Source organism: Gopherus evgoodei, chromosome 1, assembly GCF_007399415.2.
Source record: "Gopherus evgoodei ecotype Sinaloan lineage chromosome 1, rGopEvg1_v1.p, whole genome shotgun sequence".
Lineage (NCBI taxonomy): Eukaryota > Metazoa > Chordata > Testudines > Testudinidae > Gopherus > Gopherus evgoodei.
In genome coordinates, this window is record NC_044322.1 from 268,182,415 (window position 1) to 268,196,055 (window position 13,641).

At 44.9% G+C, this 13,641-nt stretch overlaps 1 protein-coding gene across 11 annotated transcripts in view; it reads right to left on the reverse strand.

Moving 5' to 3' along the window:
* Positions 1-1,024: 1,024 nt before the first annotated feature.
* The window catches only part of RBFOX2 (RNA binding fox-1 homolog 2), a 273,394-nt gene continuing 260,777 nt past the window's right edge, over positions 1,025-13,641 (reverse strand). For all 11 annotated transcript variants that reach the window (XM_030545378.1, XM_030545406.1, XM_030545338.1 and 8 more), the window contains 3 exons: positions 11,321-11,409; positions 9,905-9,977; positions 1,025-7,281 (listed from right to left, as the gene is read on the reverse strand). In XM_030545378.1, coding sequence (XP_030401238.1) covers positions 7,227-7,281; positions 9,905-9,977; positions 11,321-11,409 — 217 coding nt within the window. In that variant the 3' untranslated portion in view covers positions 1,025-7,226. The remainder of the gene's footprint in view (positions 7,282-9,904; positions 9,978-11,320; positions 11,410-13,641) is intronic.

Consider the following 13,641-nt stretch of genomic DNA (forward strand, 5'->3'; position numbering starts at 1 on the left):
GGCTCTTGCCCAAACACAGAACAGAAATATTTATTGGATGTTTCTGCCTTCCTACATTACTATTGACAATTCTACTATTTCCATTTGGAAATGGACTAATACCTTTGGTAGCATTCCTTTTGTTCCTGATGTACTTCAGAATACTCCTCCTCATTTTCCTTAATGTTGCTGGCCACAGATTTCTCCTTGTATTCTTTTGCTCCCTTGTCAGCTTCTACAATTACACTCAATTCTTCCAGCACCATGACTTATTATTTCTCCCTCATTCTTAGGATCATTAGCCTGGAAAACCCATCTATTTCGAGGGCTAATAATAATACACTTGCTTGATGTCTTTCTTTATTTCAAAGCACTTTATAAAATATGAATGAATTTAAACCTCAACACTTGTGTGCGATAATAGGTATCCTCATTTTACGGGCAAAGAGGATCAGAGAGTTTAAAATTACTTGTCCAATCTCCCACAGGAAATCTATGCAGAGCCAAGATTAGAACCTAGAACTGCTGACTCTGAGTCATGTGCTGAGGCCATGCTAACACAAATGCCAGGGTGGCTGGGTACACAGGTTTAAGGCAAATGGCCCTAAAGACGCTATGGGCTGAAATATTAGCCTTTCACCCTCTAAAACTGGGTTCAGATGTGGATTACTTATAGGTGAAATAAAGTCTCAAATCATGTCCCCAGTGAGTGGGTTTTTCTGTTCTTAAGAAAATACAGGATATAGATAGCAGGAAGTGCTGTAGAACAGGACTGGGAGATATGGACAGCTTTGGGGGCCCAGTTTATGAACACGGTAGGTCAGGGCTGAGGTGCACCAGCAGAGCTGAGAGTCCGCCTCTCCTGAATTCTGGCAGTATTCTCGGCTTGACTTTCCTGAGCTTTACATTTATCAGTTTTTTTTAAAAAGCCTCTCTGCCCTCAAAAGTGAAAACAGCGAAATTCTTCTGCAAAGGGGACTGGGCAAGAAAACCAACAATGTTCACCACAGAGAACCCGTAAACACACACTCAGGACACATCTGACTGGTGTTTCTCTCTTTTATTTAAAAACAGTGCTTCATTACCATTTGCAAAGGGTGAGGAAGGGCTCCTCCCTTGCTTAGAGTTTATAAAAGCCAGCAACATGATCAATAATTTATACACATGGATAGTAATACAAAAAAAAGGAATAAAAGCTAAAGATCTAACTACTCCGACCTTCACAATTCCAGCTACTTGATAATAATAGGAGTAACCCAATGAATACTGTATGGTCTGAAAGCTACTATACAATATGATACTTAATGAGGGGGGGCAGGAAGTTAGAGACGGTCACAAAGCCCTGGGATGCAGGTACTGCTTCTCCAGAGTCAGCAAAGAAATGGGATCCTGAACAAGCAGCTTGGGCGTCCTAGGAAATGATCCAGGGAAGAGGAAAGCATCTAATTTTGATGCATCCTATGCCCCGAGGGTACCTGGGAATGGAAAGATGGTGGGGAGACTGCACGAAGGGGCGAAGTCAGTCGTTGCCACTAGAGGTTCCGTGAAATTGTAGCCTTGCATTGAAAAGCTCCAAGTCTCAGGCAGATCAGCCTGTGAGGTCAGTAAACGCTCCACCGGCTCGATATCGCTCTACAGCCCTGGTTCTCGTTTGCTATCGGCCCCAGGTTGTTTTTTTTTGTTGGTCCAGCTATTTACAAGCAGAATTGATAACATAAAAAGAAAAACAAATCATACCCCCTGGGGTAAAAGAAGATTACTTCGTCACTTGAGAACGCAGCCAAACCCAGCTGCCAAAACTACAACACGCGCGCACACAAAAAATACTGTCAAGAGAAAAATAGAAGAAAGTGACTGAAGCTGAGACTATTTGTGTGGGAGGCCAGATTCCCTTAACAAGATCACTCCTCAGGGAAGCAACAAACTGACCCCCTCCCACCCCCCAAAAAAATCTGGCAAAAGAAAGACTTATTGATCAATCAATCCTTAGATCACTGGCACTTTGCAGATTGCCAGCCAAATGAATACTCAGGTGGACGGCTTTACACATCAGCAATCTCCCTAGAGACAAGGTTCTGGCTGATGTATTCTTACTCTACTACCAGTCTTTGCCGACTGGCTGCACTGGCACTGACCTTATTTGTCATCTTCCTGTGTAAGCTTTCTCCAGTTGCTGCCAAAAACATGGGTAGGACAACAACTGCAGGTGGTTACAACACTTCTGGAATGTCCCCCTCGACTGTTAGTGGTGGCAACCGATTCTGGCATTGGACATCTTAGTTCAATTTGCTTTGTAACCTGTGTGTGTTCTGGGGAGGGGTGTTATATTGCATACTGCAAGCTACAGGAAGGACTCCACCCTGGAGGACACCCAAAGCCTACTTGGAAAGGGCCCCATTTCACACTCTGGCTAACACATTCCTGCATGCCTTGTCGACTATGATTTCATTATAGAATAAAATAAGTTGTGGGGGGGGGGGGAGTCAGTAGGGTGGGGACAAGGAGGGAGGAGCTTTTCAGACAGTATCACCACCAAAAAATAGTGTTTTATGCAACAAAGAATCAAGTCTCACTGGTGTATACTACAAAATGTTTGACATTTTCAAGAGCATGACAAAATAAAAACACACCGAAGTTTACATTGGATGTTCACCTTGTTCACTAGTTTGTTTTTTTCTCCTATTTTAAAACAGTGCAAACAAGTAACACACTCTTTAAAAACCACTTCCCCCTCCGCCAAGGCATGGACTCCTCAGACGTGGCCATACCAGAGGGGCACAAGCAGCAAATTATCTTCCAAGCTGCCCATGTGGTTTCCCTTTGGAGCTGGACTCAGCAAAAGAAGAGTTCCCTAGAGCCAGTATTTTTTTCCCTTCTTGAATTCCTAAGTGCTCCCCACACCTATTATCTACTTATCTTCTCCTTAGGGATTGGGGTACATGGGGGATATATGAAGATTTGCAAAGCCCCTTCGATGCCTACATAGCAGAGCTCAAAAAACCACAATAGCCAGGACCTCATTTCAGAATGATTCTCACCAGAAAGCTGCTAGGCTATGAAATCGTTTTATAAACATTTTATACCAGTTAGGCCCTACCTATACTGGGGTTTCAGACATTACTTAGATCTCATATAGAACTTTTCATCCATGGTTTCAAAGGGCTTCACAAAAGGAAGATAAAGTATCACTATCCCCGTTTTGCGGATGGGGAAAACTGAAGCACAGGAAGGTGAACTGACCTGCCCAAGGTTACAATGCAGGATCATCGACAGAAGCTAGACTAGACCTCAAGTCTTCCACTCCCAGCCTAGTGCTCCATCCCACTGGACCATACTACCCCATAGCAGTGGGCTATCTAAACAAGAATATAATTTAAAAGCATGCCTTTGGCTAACATGATTGAACTTTACTGTAGACAGGACCTCCATGCCTGCCTGCCTGCCCTACAAATGGCTGGTTATAAGAAGTTGGTAATTGGTACACTAAAGGCATGTCTACACACAAAAGTTGTACTGCTTTACCTATGCCAGTGTAGTTAAAGTCACATAACACCCCTAGTGTGGATGCAATTATATATACATAGGTGCCTTATACTGATATAGCTTATTCCCATGAGGGAAGGGGAATAAGCTATGCTGGTATAATGCACCTTTATACCAATATAAATGCACTCGCATTAGGATTGCACCAGTATAACAATATCACTAAAATCACTCCCCTAACCAAACTAGTTATACTGGTACAAACACTGGGGGAGGCAGACCAGACTTAAGTGGTTAAGAAGCTGAGCCGAGTCCTGTGTGAGAGAAACTCTTGAACACTGATCATTACAGGGCAAAAGTACTAGATGTTCTCAGTGATAAAAGCCTGCCCCATTTCTATCCCTATAAAAAGTCTGAGTATAATTAATTCTGCATAGGGAGATATAGGTCTCTCTCAATCTTTGGGACAATGGATACTTCAAAGATTGATACAGTCAAGGCTTGGCTAATCTGAATGGAAATAGGTTCTTCGTATCATGAGCCAATTCATTAAATGTCATCTGTGGAATCAGAGTCATTGTGTTTGCCAAGTGGGACGGAGGAAGGGATGAAGGGCTCTTGCTTGCCATGGCCCAAAATTCATAGGCGCACCCCTGCTGCAAAAATCCAGCTGTGGTAAAAGCTGTCTGGGAGGTCTTGGTTTTGGAAAGTATCACCTGGACTGTATGGGTGGTAAATGTCTAAAATTACAGAACCAACTCCTGTAGTCAGCAGGGCAAAGGGCTTAGTTTCCCCCTAGCCCAGTCACCACAGAGTAGGAATTAGGGAAACCCAGGTGCTAATACGCTGAGGGGCCTTGAACAGTGATTAATGGACCAGGGCCGCCCCCACTGATGCATTAGGGGCCTGGCCTTTGTGGATCAGAAGTTGGTGACAGTAGGTGCTAAAGCATTAGGTGACCCACCCTGTGCGAAACCCAGGCACTTCTGTGACAAGAACCCAGATTCTCAGCTCTAAGCTGGGTTATATTTGCCAAGCACAGACCCTGCTTAAAAGCAGAAGTGTGTTCAGCCCTCCCTACAGATGGAGATGAAAGGGGGCAACCAAGCACATGCTACATTGCCATGGTGCAGGAGGGCTCTTGAGAAAGTGGAGCTTGACCTTTCAGAAGCTACAGGCAGAACCAGCTGAACTGAGACACATGAAAGGGGCCGAAGCTCACGCTGCTGTCACTGCAGCGCTAAGCAAGCTGTGTCCCCTTGCCCTCTCCCACTCTGTAGCCCCACAGCATCAGCAATTTCTCCTTCCTGAGAGTAAGAGAAGAAACATCCTGTTTTCACTCCCCCCACCACCCTAGGCTGTGATGAACTCCGTTTAAGGCTTTTGGTGCGTCTCAGCTCCAGAAAGGAGTCTCCCACTCCCATCTGCCACATGATGGAAATTGGCTTCCCTTCAATATGACACTAGAAGTTCTACTGGAAATTTTTTTTCCCCCACTCAACCAGTAAAAGCCAAAAATCCCACCGTCCCCTCATTTCCTTGATTTTGTGAAAGCCCCAACACCCCACTCCCCCCACCCCGTTTTCAATCTAACTAAAATATTTATATACAAACAACAAAAATTGTCATAACTGCAACAAACCAAACTTTGGCTTGAAAAAAAACAAAAACAAAAACAAACAAAAACAAAAAAAAATGGCCAACAGGCTGGCAGTTTGGTGTCCCCTTGTTCTAGCTATTCTTCCACAGAATCAATAGCTTTAGGGTCTCTAGCTTAACTCATATCTCCCCGATCCTTCTCACTTCAGGCACCTCCTCCCTGCCAGACACAGGGAGGACGTGTGCTGAGGGGAAGAGCAAAGATGTGTGTTGTGCATGGCTGGGTCAGTGCACCTCCCAGACAGCCCTGCTCACTTACAATGCTTAAAGTTCAACGCATCTGGTTTCCTATTCTGATATCAACTGTTGACAGAGAAGCAAGTGTATGGTGGCAGGAGTTGAAAGGCTCTAGCTACAAATCCTCACCCCACATTGCCCTTCTGGGAGTGAAAAGTCACCCCCATACCAATTCAGCTAGACAAGGGAGCCAAATGGAATTGTGCTTCTCTCTCTGTTTCTCTAGTGTCTAGGGTTAGATAAAGCATCAGAGAATCTGCCTTTGATTGCAAGAGTTGCTGAGAGCATAGCAATAACTAACAACTGGAGGGGAGACTATTCCTCTGAGTTCTAAAATCAAGCTCGGCTGTTGACAGCAACGACTCCCTGCCACAGTGCTACTCCTTGCAGCAACCTATAAAATGCCTGGTTTTTAAAACAGAAAAATCACTCTAGTTACAAGAGCAGAAGGAAGATGGCCTTGGGAGCCATGGAGCCCTTCTCAATAGTCTCTCTGCTTTAGAATCTTACAGTCTGTAGTGTAAATGTGGACTGAGCAGTCCAGGTGCTCTTTGTAGTATACTGAGACGCTGGGTGAATGGCCACTGGGGCTCTAGATTAAATATTTAAGGGCCTCAAATAGATCTAGGAGATGGGAGGTTCCTATGACTTCAGAGCTTGTACAAACGGCTTCTGCCTGCCTCCAGACATCTGAGCTATCCAAAATCACTTCAGGAACAGCATTCTGAAATAAAACTCTCTCTTCCCCTCACACACACTCCCCTGTCCCTCTGCAGCTGATCCATGACTCATGTTTTGTCTTCACACTACTTTAATGATTTATTTGCAGCAATGCCTATGTGGCTCATGGTGAATAGAGAGAGGGACCTTGAATGCTGAACCCCAGAGCAGCTCATTGTGGCACTGATGCAGGGCTCTTCAGCCAGCTTTCTTTCTCATAAAGCTGCAAACACTCAATAAATCTAACCACTCCTTGATGTCCGAGACACAAGTGCTCTCAACCATTGCCCCAAGCTCTGCCGTTACTGCCCACGTTTGCAGCATCACACCACCCAATCCTCAAGGAAAGAAAGGAAAAAGGGGCAGTAAAGGAGAAAGAGCTTAGAAAGCAGAGGAAGGAAAGACGATTACAGTCCAGTAGTGGACAACAATCAGCTACGATTAGGTGTGTGTGGAGGGAGAGATATAAAGAATTCATTTCAAAGTCTTGTCCCCTACTGCAGTTAATAGCCCAAGTCTTTGGGCAAAGTTTGGGCAACTATACAGTCCCGACACTGCTGAAACCGTTCTAAGTGTGTGCATGCCAGATGGTGATACAATGCTGGAAGTCTCTGCATCTCCCCTCTTTTCAAATACAAACAACTATTTCTCACCAGCATGTGGGTTCCAGCCACAGCCAATCAACGCGTCCATCCAAAAGGCAGAAACACAGCAGGAAGAGGCTCTCCCTCACATCCTCCTCTCTCACAGGTGCCAAGCACCAGACCCAGGTAAGTAACTTTGTCCACAATTAATTGCATGATATTGGTTCCTAACAGCTTTCCTTATCATTAATTGCCTCTTCCGTGATTGGTAGGATAAGCTATGCACCAACATAAAGACACGGAAATGCATTATTTTTTACCACAGTTAAAAAAAAACAAAAACAAAAAACAAACGAAAAAAAAAGCACAATCTTTGGAACAAAAGAATTAAAGGCAGAAATTTAAAGGAAAAATACATATTCAAAGAACATAGTGAGGTATAAAAAAGTATTTTCTCTTTTGTTTTTTTGTTTTTCCTCCTCATCTTGCTATAGAGTTCCTCTACTAGTAAATATTGCAATAGCCAGGCCTCATGAACTGGGGGGCTGTCCCACTTGCAGGGGCTCACGTCACTTCAGTAGGGGGCGAATCGGCTGTAGCCACCTCGGTATAAACTCGCCTGCAGAAGTTAAAGGAGAAAAGAAAAGGGGATTAGGAGCTCAGGGAGAGAAACATTCAAAGCAATGACAAAAACTCCGTGAAAAGGATCGGAGAGAGTGCGTCCGGGTGCTGATCTACCACCTTTGGAACCTCCCACAGGCAGATGAGATGGGAAAGGCAGAAAAAACACACCAGACGCAGGTGGGACAGCCTCACAGACAACCAGTTAGTTGAAAGTAGAGTTGAGCAAATCTCCCAATCCAAACAGCTTCAAGGATCTCCGAGTACAATGTTTCTTTTTTGGATGAACCTGCTCGCATTTCAATGTTCATAACAGCAGATACACAATACTGACTAGAAGCAGACATGGCGAGAGTGAGTTCTGTGCAAGCTGCTCCACCCACCTCAGATGCTCACACACCTCATTCCTGACCTGGTCTGACCTGTGTCTTTCAGGTCATGTCCCCCACCACAGCTCTTCCCCAGCATCTCACTCCTCGAGTGACCAGATGTCTCTATTTTATAGGGACAGTCCTGATATTCAGGGCTTTTTCTTATATATGCGCCTATTACCTCATCTCCCTACCCCCCCGTTCTGATTTTTCACGCTTTCTATGTGATCAACTTACTCACTCCTGACCTGGAACACCCTTGCTGCTCCAATCCCAGGAATTCCAGAGCCCCATGCACCTCAGTGTTGGTCTGCAATGCTTCCAATGCTCAAAGACCCTCATGTTCCTTTCTATAGGGAGTTTCTTTCCACTCAGAGCCCTTAAATATATAGAACTCGGGATTTAGGAATGCAAGAAGCACTAAAGATAAAGGAGAGCCAAACGAGCCATCTAGATCTGTTCCCTGCAAAGAGTCCTTGATCCATTCACCTGCCATCTTTCCTATATAGTTTGGTTTTGCTTTACAGAGCAATGCAGGGGCAGAAAAATGTCTCCTTCTACCTCAGCTAACCTGCTCGCTGAATGTATCAGAGTCAGATCTGACTTTAGTAACCAGATAAGCTTTTGCTACTTTTTATTCCTCTGAGCCCTGCAGAGCTGAGCAATGGAACTGGAATCTATTCCTTCTTGTACAGAACAATGATATACTAAGTCCCAAGCAGTGACACCTGTGGAAACCCACTGAAGGCAATGGGTGCAAAGGTGGCACTGAGGGCCTAATTCCTGACTTTCATTCTGCCATAGCTGACAGGTTGCTCACTGCCATTCATTGTGTTGCTCCTCAGCAACCTCATTCTAGCGCCAAGGGGAACCAGGAACAACAGCTCCATTGGCAGCTCTCTGAGGCCCAGGAGAGATAAGACCTTATTCTACCTCCCTCACCCACCAAGAATTAGTATTCTTTGCATGCAACACAATTTTTAAAGTTAAGGTAAGTGGTAGTGAGAGGAGGCCTTGCACTTTCAAGCTTTGCCACAACAGTTTCCAAAGACTCCATCCAGTAGAAGCAGAAGCAGCCAAGGTGAGGACCAGGGTGTACGATGGGGCCCAGCTGGGGGTACTCCTGCCCTCAGAATTGGGCAGGGGAGACCACCCACACAGTCTGGGGGCACTAGGACTCAGGTGTGTCTCTCTGCCCTTCCCCTCATGTGGGCTTGGGAGAAAGCTACAGAGCAGGGCTGGATAAGGGCAGAAATAGCCAAATCAAAGACCTTTGGTCCTTATGGTTACGTCTACACTGCAATAAAAGATCCGTGGCTGGCCCAAGTCTGCCGACTCGGGCTCTCAGGATTTGGGCTGCAGGGCTATAAAACTGAAGATTAGAGATTCAGGTTTGGGTTGGAGCCCTGGCTCTGAGACCCTGCAAGGGGGGGGAAGGTCTCAGAGCCCAGGTTCCAACCTAAGCCCACACTGCAGTTTTATAGCCCTGCAGCCCAAGTCAGCTGACCTGGGCTCCGAGACTCAGGGCTGTGGGTTTTTCACTACATGGTAGACGTATTCTTGCAGAACTTTCTGCAGGTTTGAGTGGACTTTTTCCATCCTGTTCTGACTGGCTGTTGGCTCCAACCCTCTCCCTCCCCCCCAAGTCTCTCTGCCTCAGCATCACCCCTGTTCCCCTCTTCTTCCCCTTCCCTATTCCCCCTCATCTCCCTTCCTTTCAATGTCCCCCTCGCCCTTCCTTTTAATTATCCCATCCTAACTGTACCCACCAAAATAAGGAAAAGAGTCACAGCATTAACATGCTGTTTGCCACCAACACATTGTTCACTCTGATTGTGTGCGAGACCCCTTCCCCCAACCCTGTTTCTGTGCTGTCTGGTTAGACCATAAGCGCCTCAGGGCAGGGACCAGCTTTTATTTCTGTGTTTGTACAACACCAAGCACTATGGAATCATGGTCCATGACTAGGGCTCTTAGGCGCTATGGTCATATAAATAATAATAATAATAAAGCCACACTATCAGGTATCACCCTATAGCTCTCTCCATCCCCCTCCTAAGCACCAGAACAATAAGCCACTGCTCATCTCCAACTGCAGTAACAGATCTGTCAGGCAATACAGACAAGGGAGTAGTGACAGGCCTCTTGACTAAAGAGAAAAGGTGGTCGATAGAGACTCTCAGCAGGCAGCTATTCACCATAGTAGGAATGAGAGAAATGGCAGGAGGACAGAAAGAAAATCATACTTACCACAGCGCCAACTCCGTAGCTAGCGGCAGGGGCAAGGGCGTGATAAGGGTCTGCTGTGTACACCCTGCCATAACTGAGGGAAGGGGGAAAAGAAAAAATGTCACTCCACACAGGGATTTAGATATTGCTCTTTGACCAGAGGAAGGGGTTGGGGGATGGTGTTATGCCCCCGCCCACACCTGCTTGAGGCAGCCCCACTCCGGAGAGAATCTATGGATACATTGTATGAGATGGGATGGGAGAAAGGCCTGCAAGGAGGGGATACACAAAAGCCATATTCTCAATTAGCAGGAGTTGTGGTGAGGGCAGCTGGCATCACATTTAGTGCCTCTGCTACAACTAGTGGTGCGATTTTGGAGGAGGACAACTACTGGTATTAGGGCAGCTGCCATGATTACAGCAGCTAAGTGGAAGGGAGAGAGGAATTGTCCAGAATACGAAGATAGGAGTGTAAGTTTTAGAGATGGATAAGTGAGAGATTTTTCAGTCTGCTGGCAAATCCAAAAAAAAAAAATTGAAAAAATTAGTTTCAGGTCAAACAAAACCTTCTGTTTTGACTTTAAGTGTTTTTCTTGACATTTTTGCATTTTCAAAACTGAAGGAAATTTCAAAATAAAAAGTGGTTTTGACACCAAAAATGAAACTTTTCAGTTTCAAATGTCAAAACAAAAAACATTTAGATTTTTTCTGATTTTTGGGAGGGATGGGGGCATAGGAGAGTTGGCCAAAACAATTTGGCGAAACCAACACAAATTCATGAAATGTTCTGGTGTCGCTGAATTTGCCTTTTTGACACTCCCACCCCCAAAAGTTTTGGTTGAAAAATTTCCCCCAGCTCTAGTAAAACTGAAAAGTCCCACCATGCATTTGAATTAATATGCAATTTTCACTGTACAGGGAGATAAAAGACCTTATGACAAGCACTCTGATAATAATCTGAATAATTCCTTGCACATATACAGAAGTTTTCATTAAAGGATCTCAAACTACTTTACATGGTAATTCTTACCATTTTACAGATGGGGAAACTGAGGCACAGAGTGATTCAGTGACTTACCCACAGTCACAGAACAAAGAAATTGGAATATAAACCATGTCTCCTGACTCTCAGTACCTGGCCCTAGCAATGAAACCATGTTGTCTCTTTTGACAGAAGACCAAAGGGGTAAGGGAGAAACCAGGCTTAGAGCCCTATCCCGTATCTCTGACAGCTACAGAGCCCAAGCCTGGAATGGGCCAACTGGACATTTTCTTCTAGAGAGGGGGAGGGGGAGGGGGAGAGAGAGAGAGTGTGTGTGTGTGTGTGTTTTGGGGGGAGAAGAGGAACAGTAATGAGGTAGAGGAGTATTTAAATGGAGTAGTAGTACTCCATGAACCCCTGAGCACATCAGGCTTGCCCCATTCCTCCTTACATACCCATCGCTGTAAGCTGCTGCAGCGGCGGCAGCGGCCGTGGCTGCTGTTGCAGTAGCAGGCTGTGCATATCTGTAGGCTGCATATCCACCCTGAAGGAGAAAAGAGAACTGACTTTACAGATACCTGTCCACCAACAGAAAGCAAAACTCACACACACCACAAGGAGAGGAAGTGTTTCAAACTGCATCAGCTCCCATGTTACATCCATCACAAGAGAGTCACCCTCTAACCCCTCTATGTTCTACCCCTCAGTAGGGTTGGGGAGAGCCTCAGTAGGCAGTTCAGTGAAAGGCATAGGCTGAAGGAAATCTCATATGGTCATTCGTGTGGGAAATTACAGTTGGTGTTGAGGAGGGGAAAACCAGGATAGAAAAGAGCTAAATTTGGCTGTTGTACCCCTATAAGCCGCTCTGTCAGAGTTGGGGGAAGCTGCCTAAGAAGAGAGGTGTGAGCTGCGGGCAAAGGAACATAACAAGGTGTTCTCTTTTCCAGAAATATGCACTTTAGAAAGAATATCACCCAGGGAAACTCCCTCTTTTGTTTCTTTGCTGCGAGAGGGACAAGAAGTTTAGATATTCACGTGGTTCAGATACACAAAAGAATTATCAGTTAGTGAAACTCCCAGAAACTGAACCAGGTGCAACTAACTGGCATTCTCGGCAAAGACAGCAAGGATTAAACATTCAGAGAGACGGAACTAGCCTTTTTCCACTTTGAGATGGCCCCTTCAAAGTAAGGCTGAGGCATGCTGAAGACCTCTGGGCATTACATCAGGGAAGCTTGTGTTGTTGCAGTTGTCCATGCTATAGTTGCTCTGAGAATACACAGAAGCCTTTTAAAAGATGCTGGGATGCTACAGATCACAGGAGGTTGTTCAGAAATTTAGTTACAGCTCCCAGGGAATTGGAAAAATTCATCCTAAATCCTGAGTCAAAGGCAGATTTGTGGGTCTCTGAGTGGAATTCCTGAAAAGCAGAGAGACAGTCTCTGGGCTGAGAGAGACCTGAGTAGTCAGGCAAGTGGTTTTCTATATCTTTCATGGGGCAATTAAAGGTAACCTATGGATTGAAAGGTATAGTTCCGCTCAGAATGGAGACAAAGGCCCATCTGAAGAGGCTTCTACTGTCAGAAACCAGGATAATGAGCTCGGTGAAATGGGGATTTGACCTGCATTTACTTTTACACAGTTGTGTAGGATCAAAAGCTGACCTTACATAGGGTTAATAACACCTTTGCCATCATTAGCCGACAAATTTTTTGTCCAGAGGAGGGCAAAAGCAAAACCTCAAGCTCATATTCAATCTGAGGGGAAATACATGATCCTTCTCCTTGTGAAGTTTGTCTCAAAGTTCGTTTTTTTTTAAAAATAGGCAATGGCTTTTATTTTGTTTCCACTGCCTTAGTGGAGATACTTGGAATGAAGGATGGGAAGCTGAATGGAAGATAAGTTTGCAGATGCTTTCTTACTCTGGAGGAGATGAAGATATAATGTGGATGGGTAAGTTAGGATCTTCCTGTTAATGAGATACAGCATATTGCAAATTTTCACTCATTAAACATTACATCATCTTTTTAAAATGGTGTGATGTCACTGCTTTTACCCTCCCACTCTTAGCTGGCTGTTTTTCAGTCCCTCCACCTAAATTTGCTGGGTTTTTATACTTTACTGCTGATCCCCAAACATGAAAGAGAGGGTGCCTGAGGTACAGTGACACCCAGTTCATTCATATTAACCTTCCCCAGCAAATGCAAGCAAAACTTCAAATTGACACCACCACTGTACTCTCCTAGTTTATGAGATTCCTGAATTCTTGGTATGTCTAATGTTCAGACAGATGCAAAATTTACGCAGTTCCGCACATTAGTATCACATGCAGAGCAGCCTGCATCAGAATGTGCCCAGATTCCCACTCTCCCGAACATTTACTAGCCACATGGGAGATCAGCAGCCATGTTTAATGTGAGTGGAGGTTATTGTGAACATAACAGCAGGATGCAGTTTGAAACCAAATAAAAGGTTTTCATTTATTCTCTTTTAACTTACATGTCATATAATGGGAAAAGGGACAGAGGGACTGGAATCAGGTGCGGGAAAGGTAATGGCGTAACATCTATTAATCAAATTAAAAACTAAGCATGCTGACATCTGGAGCTAAAACAACCAGCAAAATCACCACGTTCAGACTCATATTGGCTAGTTCTATCTATCCCAGCATTCTCTTGGGACAGCAGTTTGTCCTAGGCTCTACCACAAGCTCGGTGAAGTACACAGCCTCAATTACTAGAGCGTGCAGCCACAACGACCTGCTATTACGGAAACA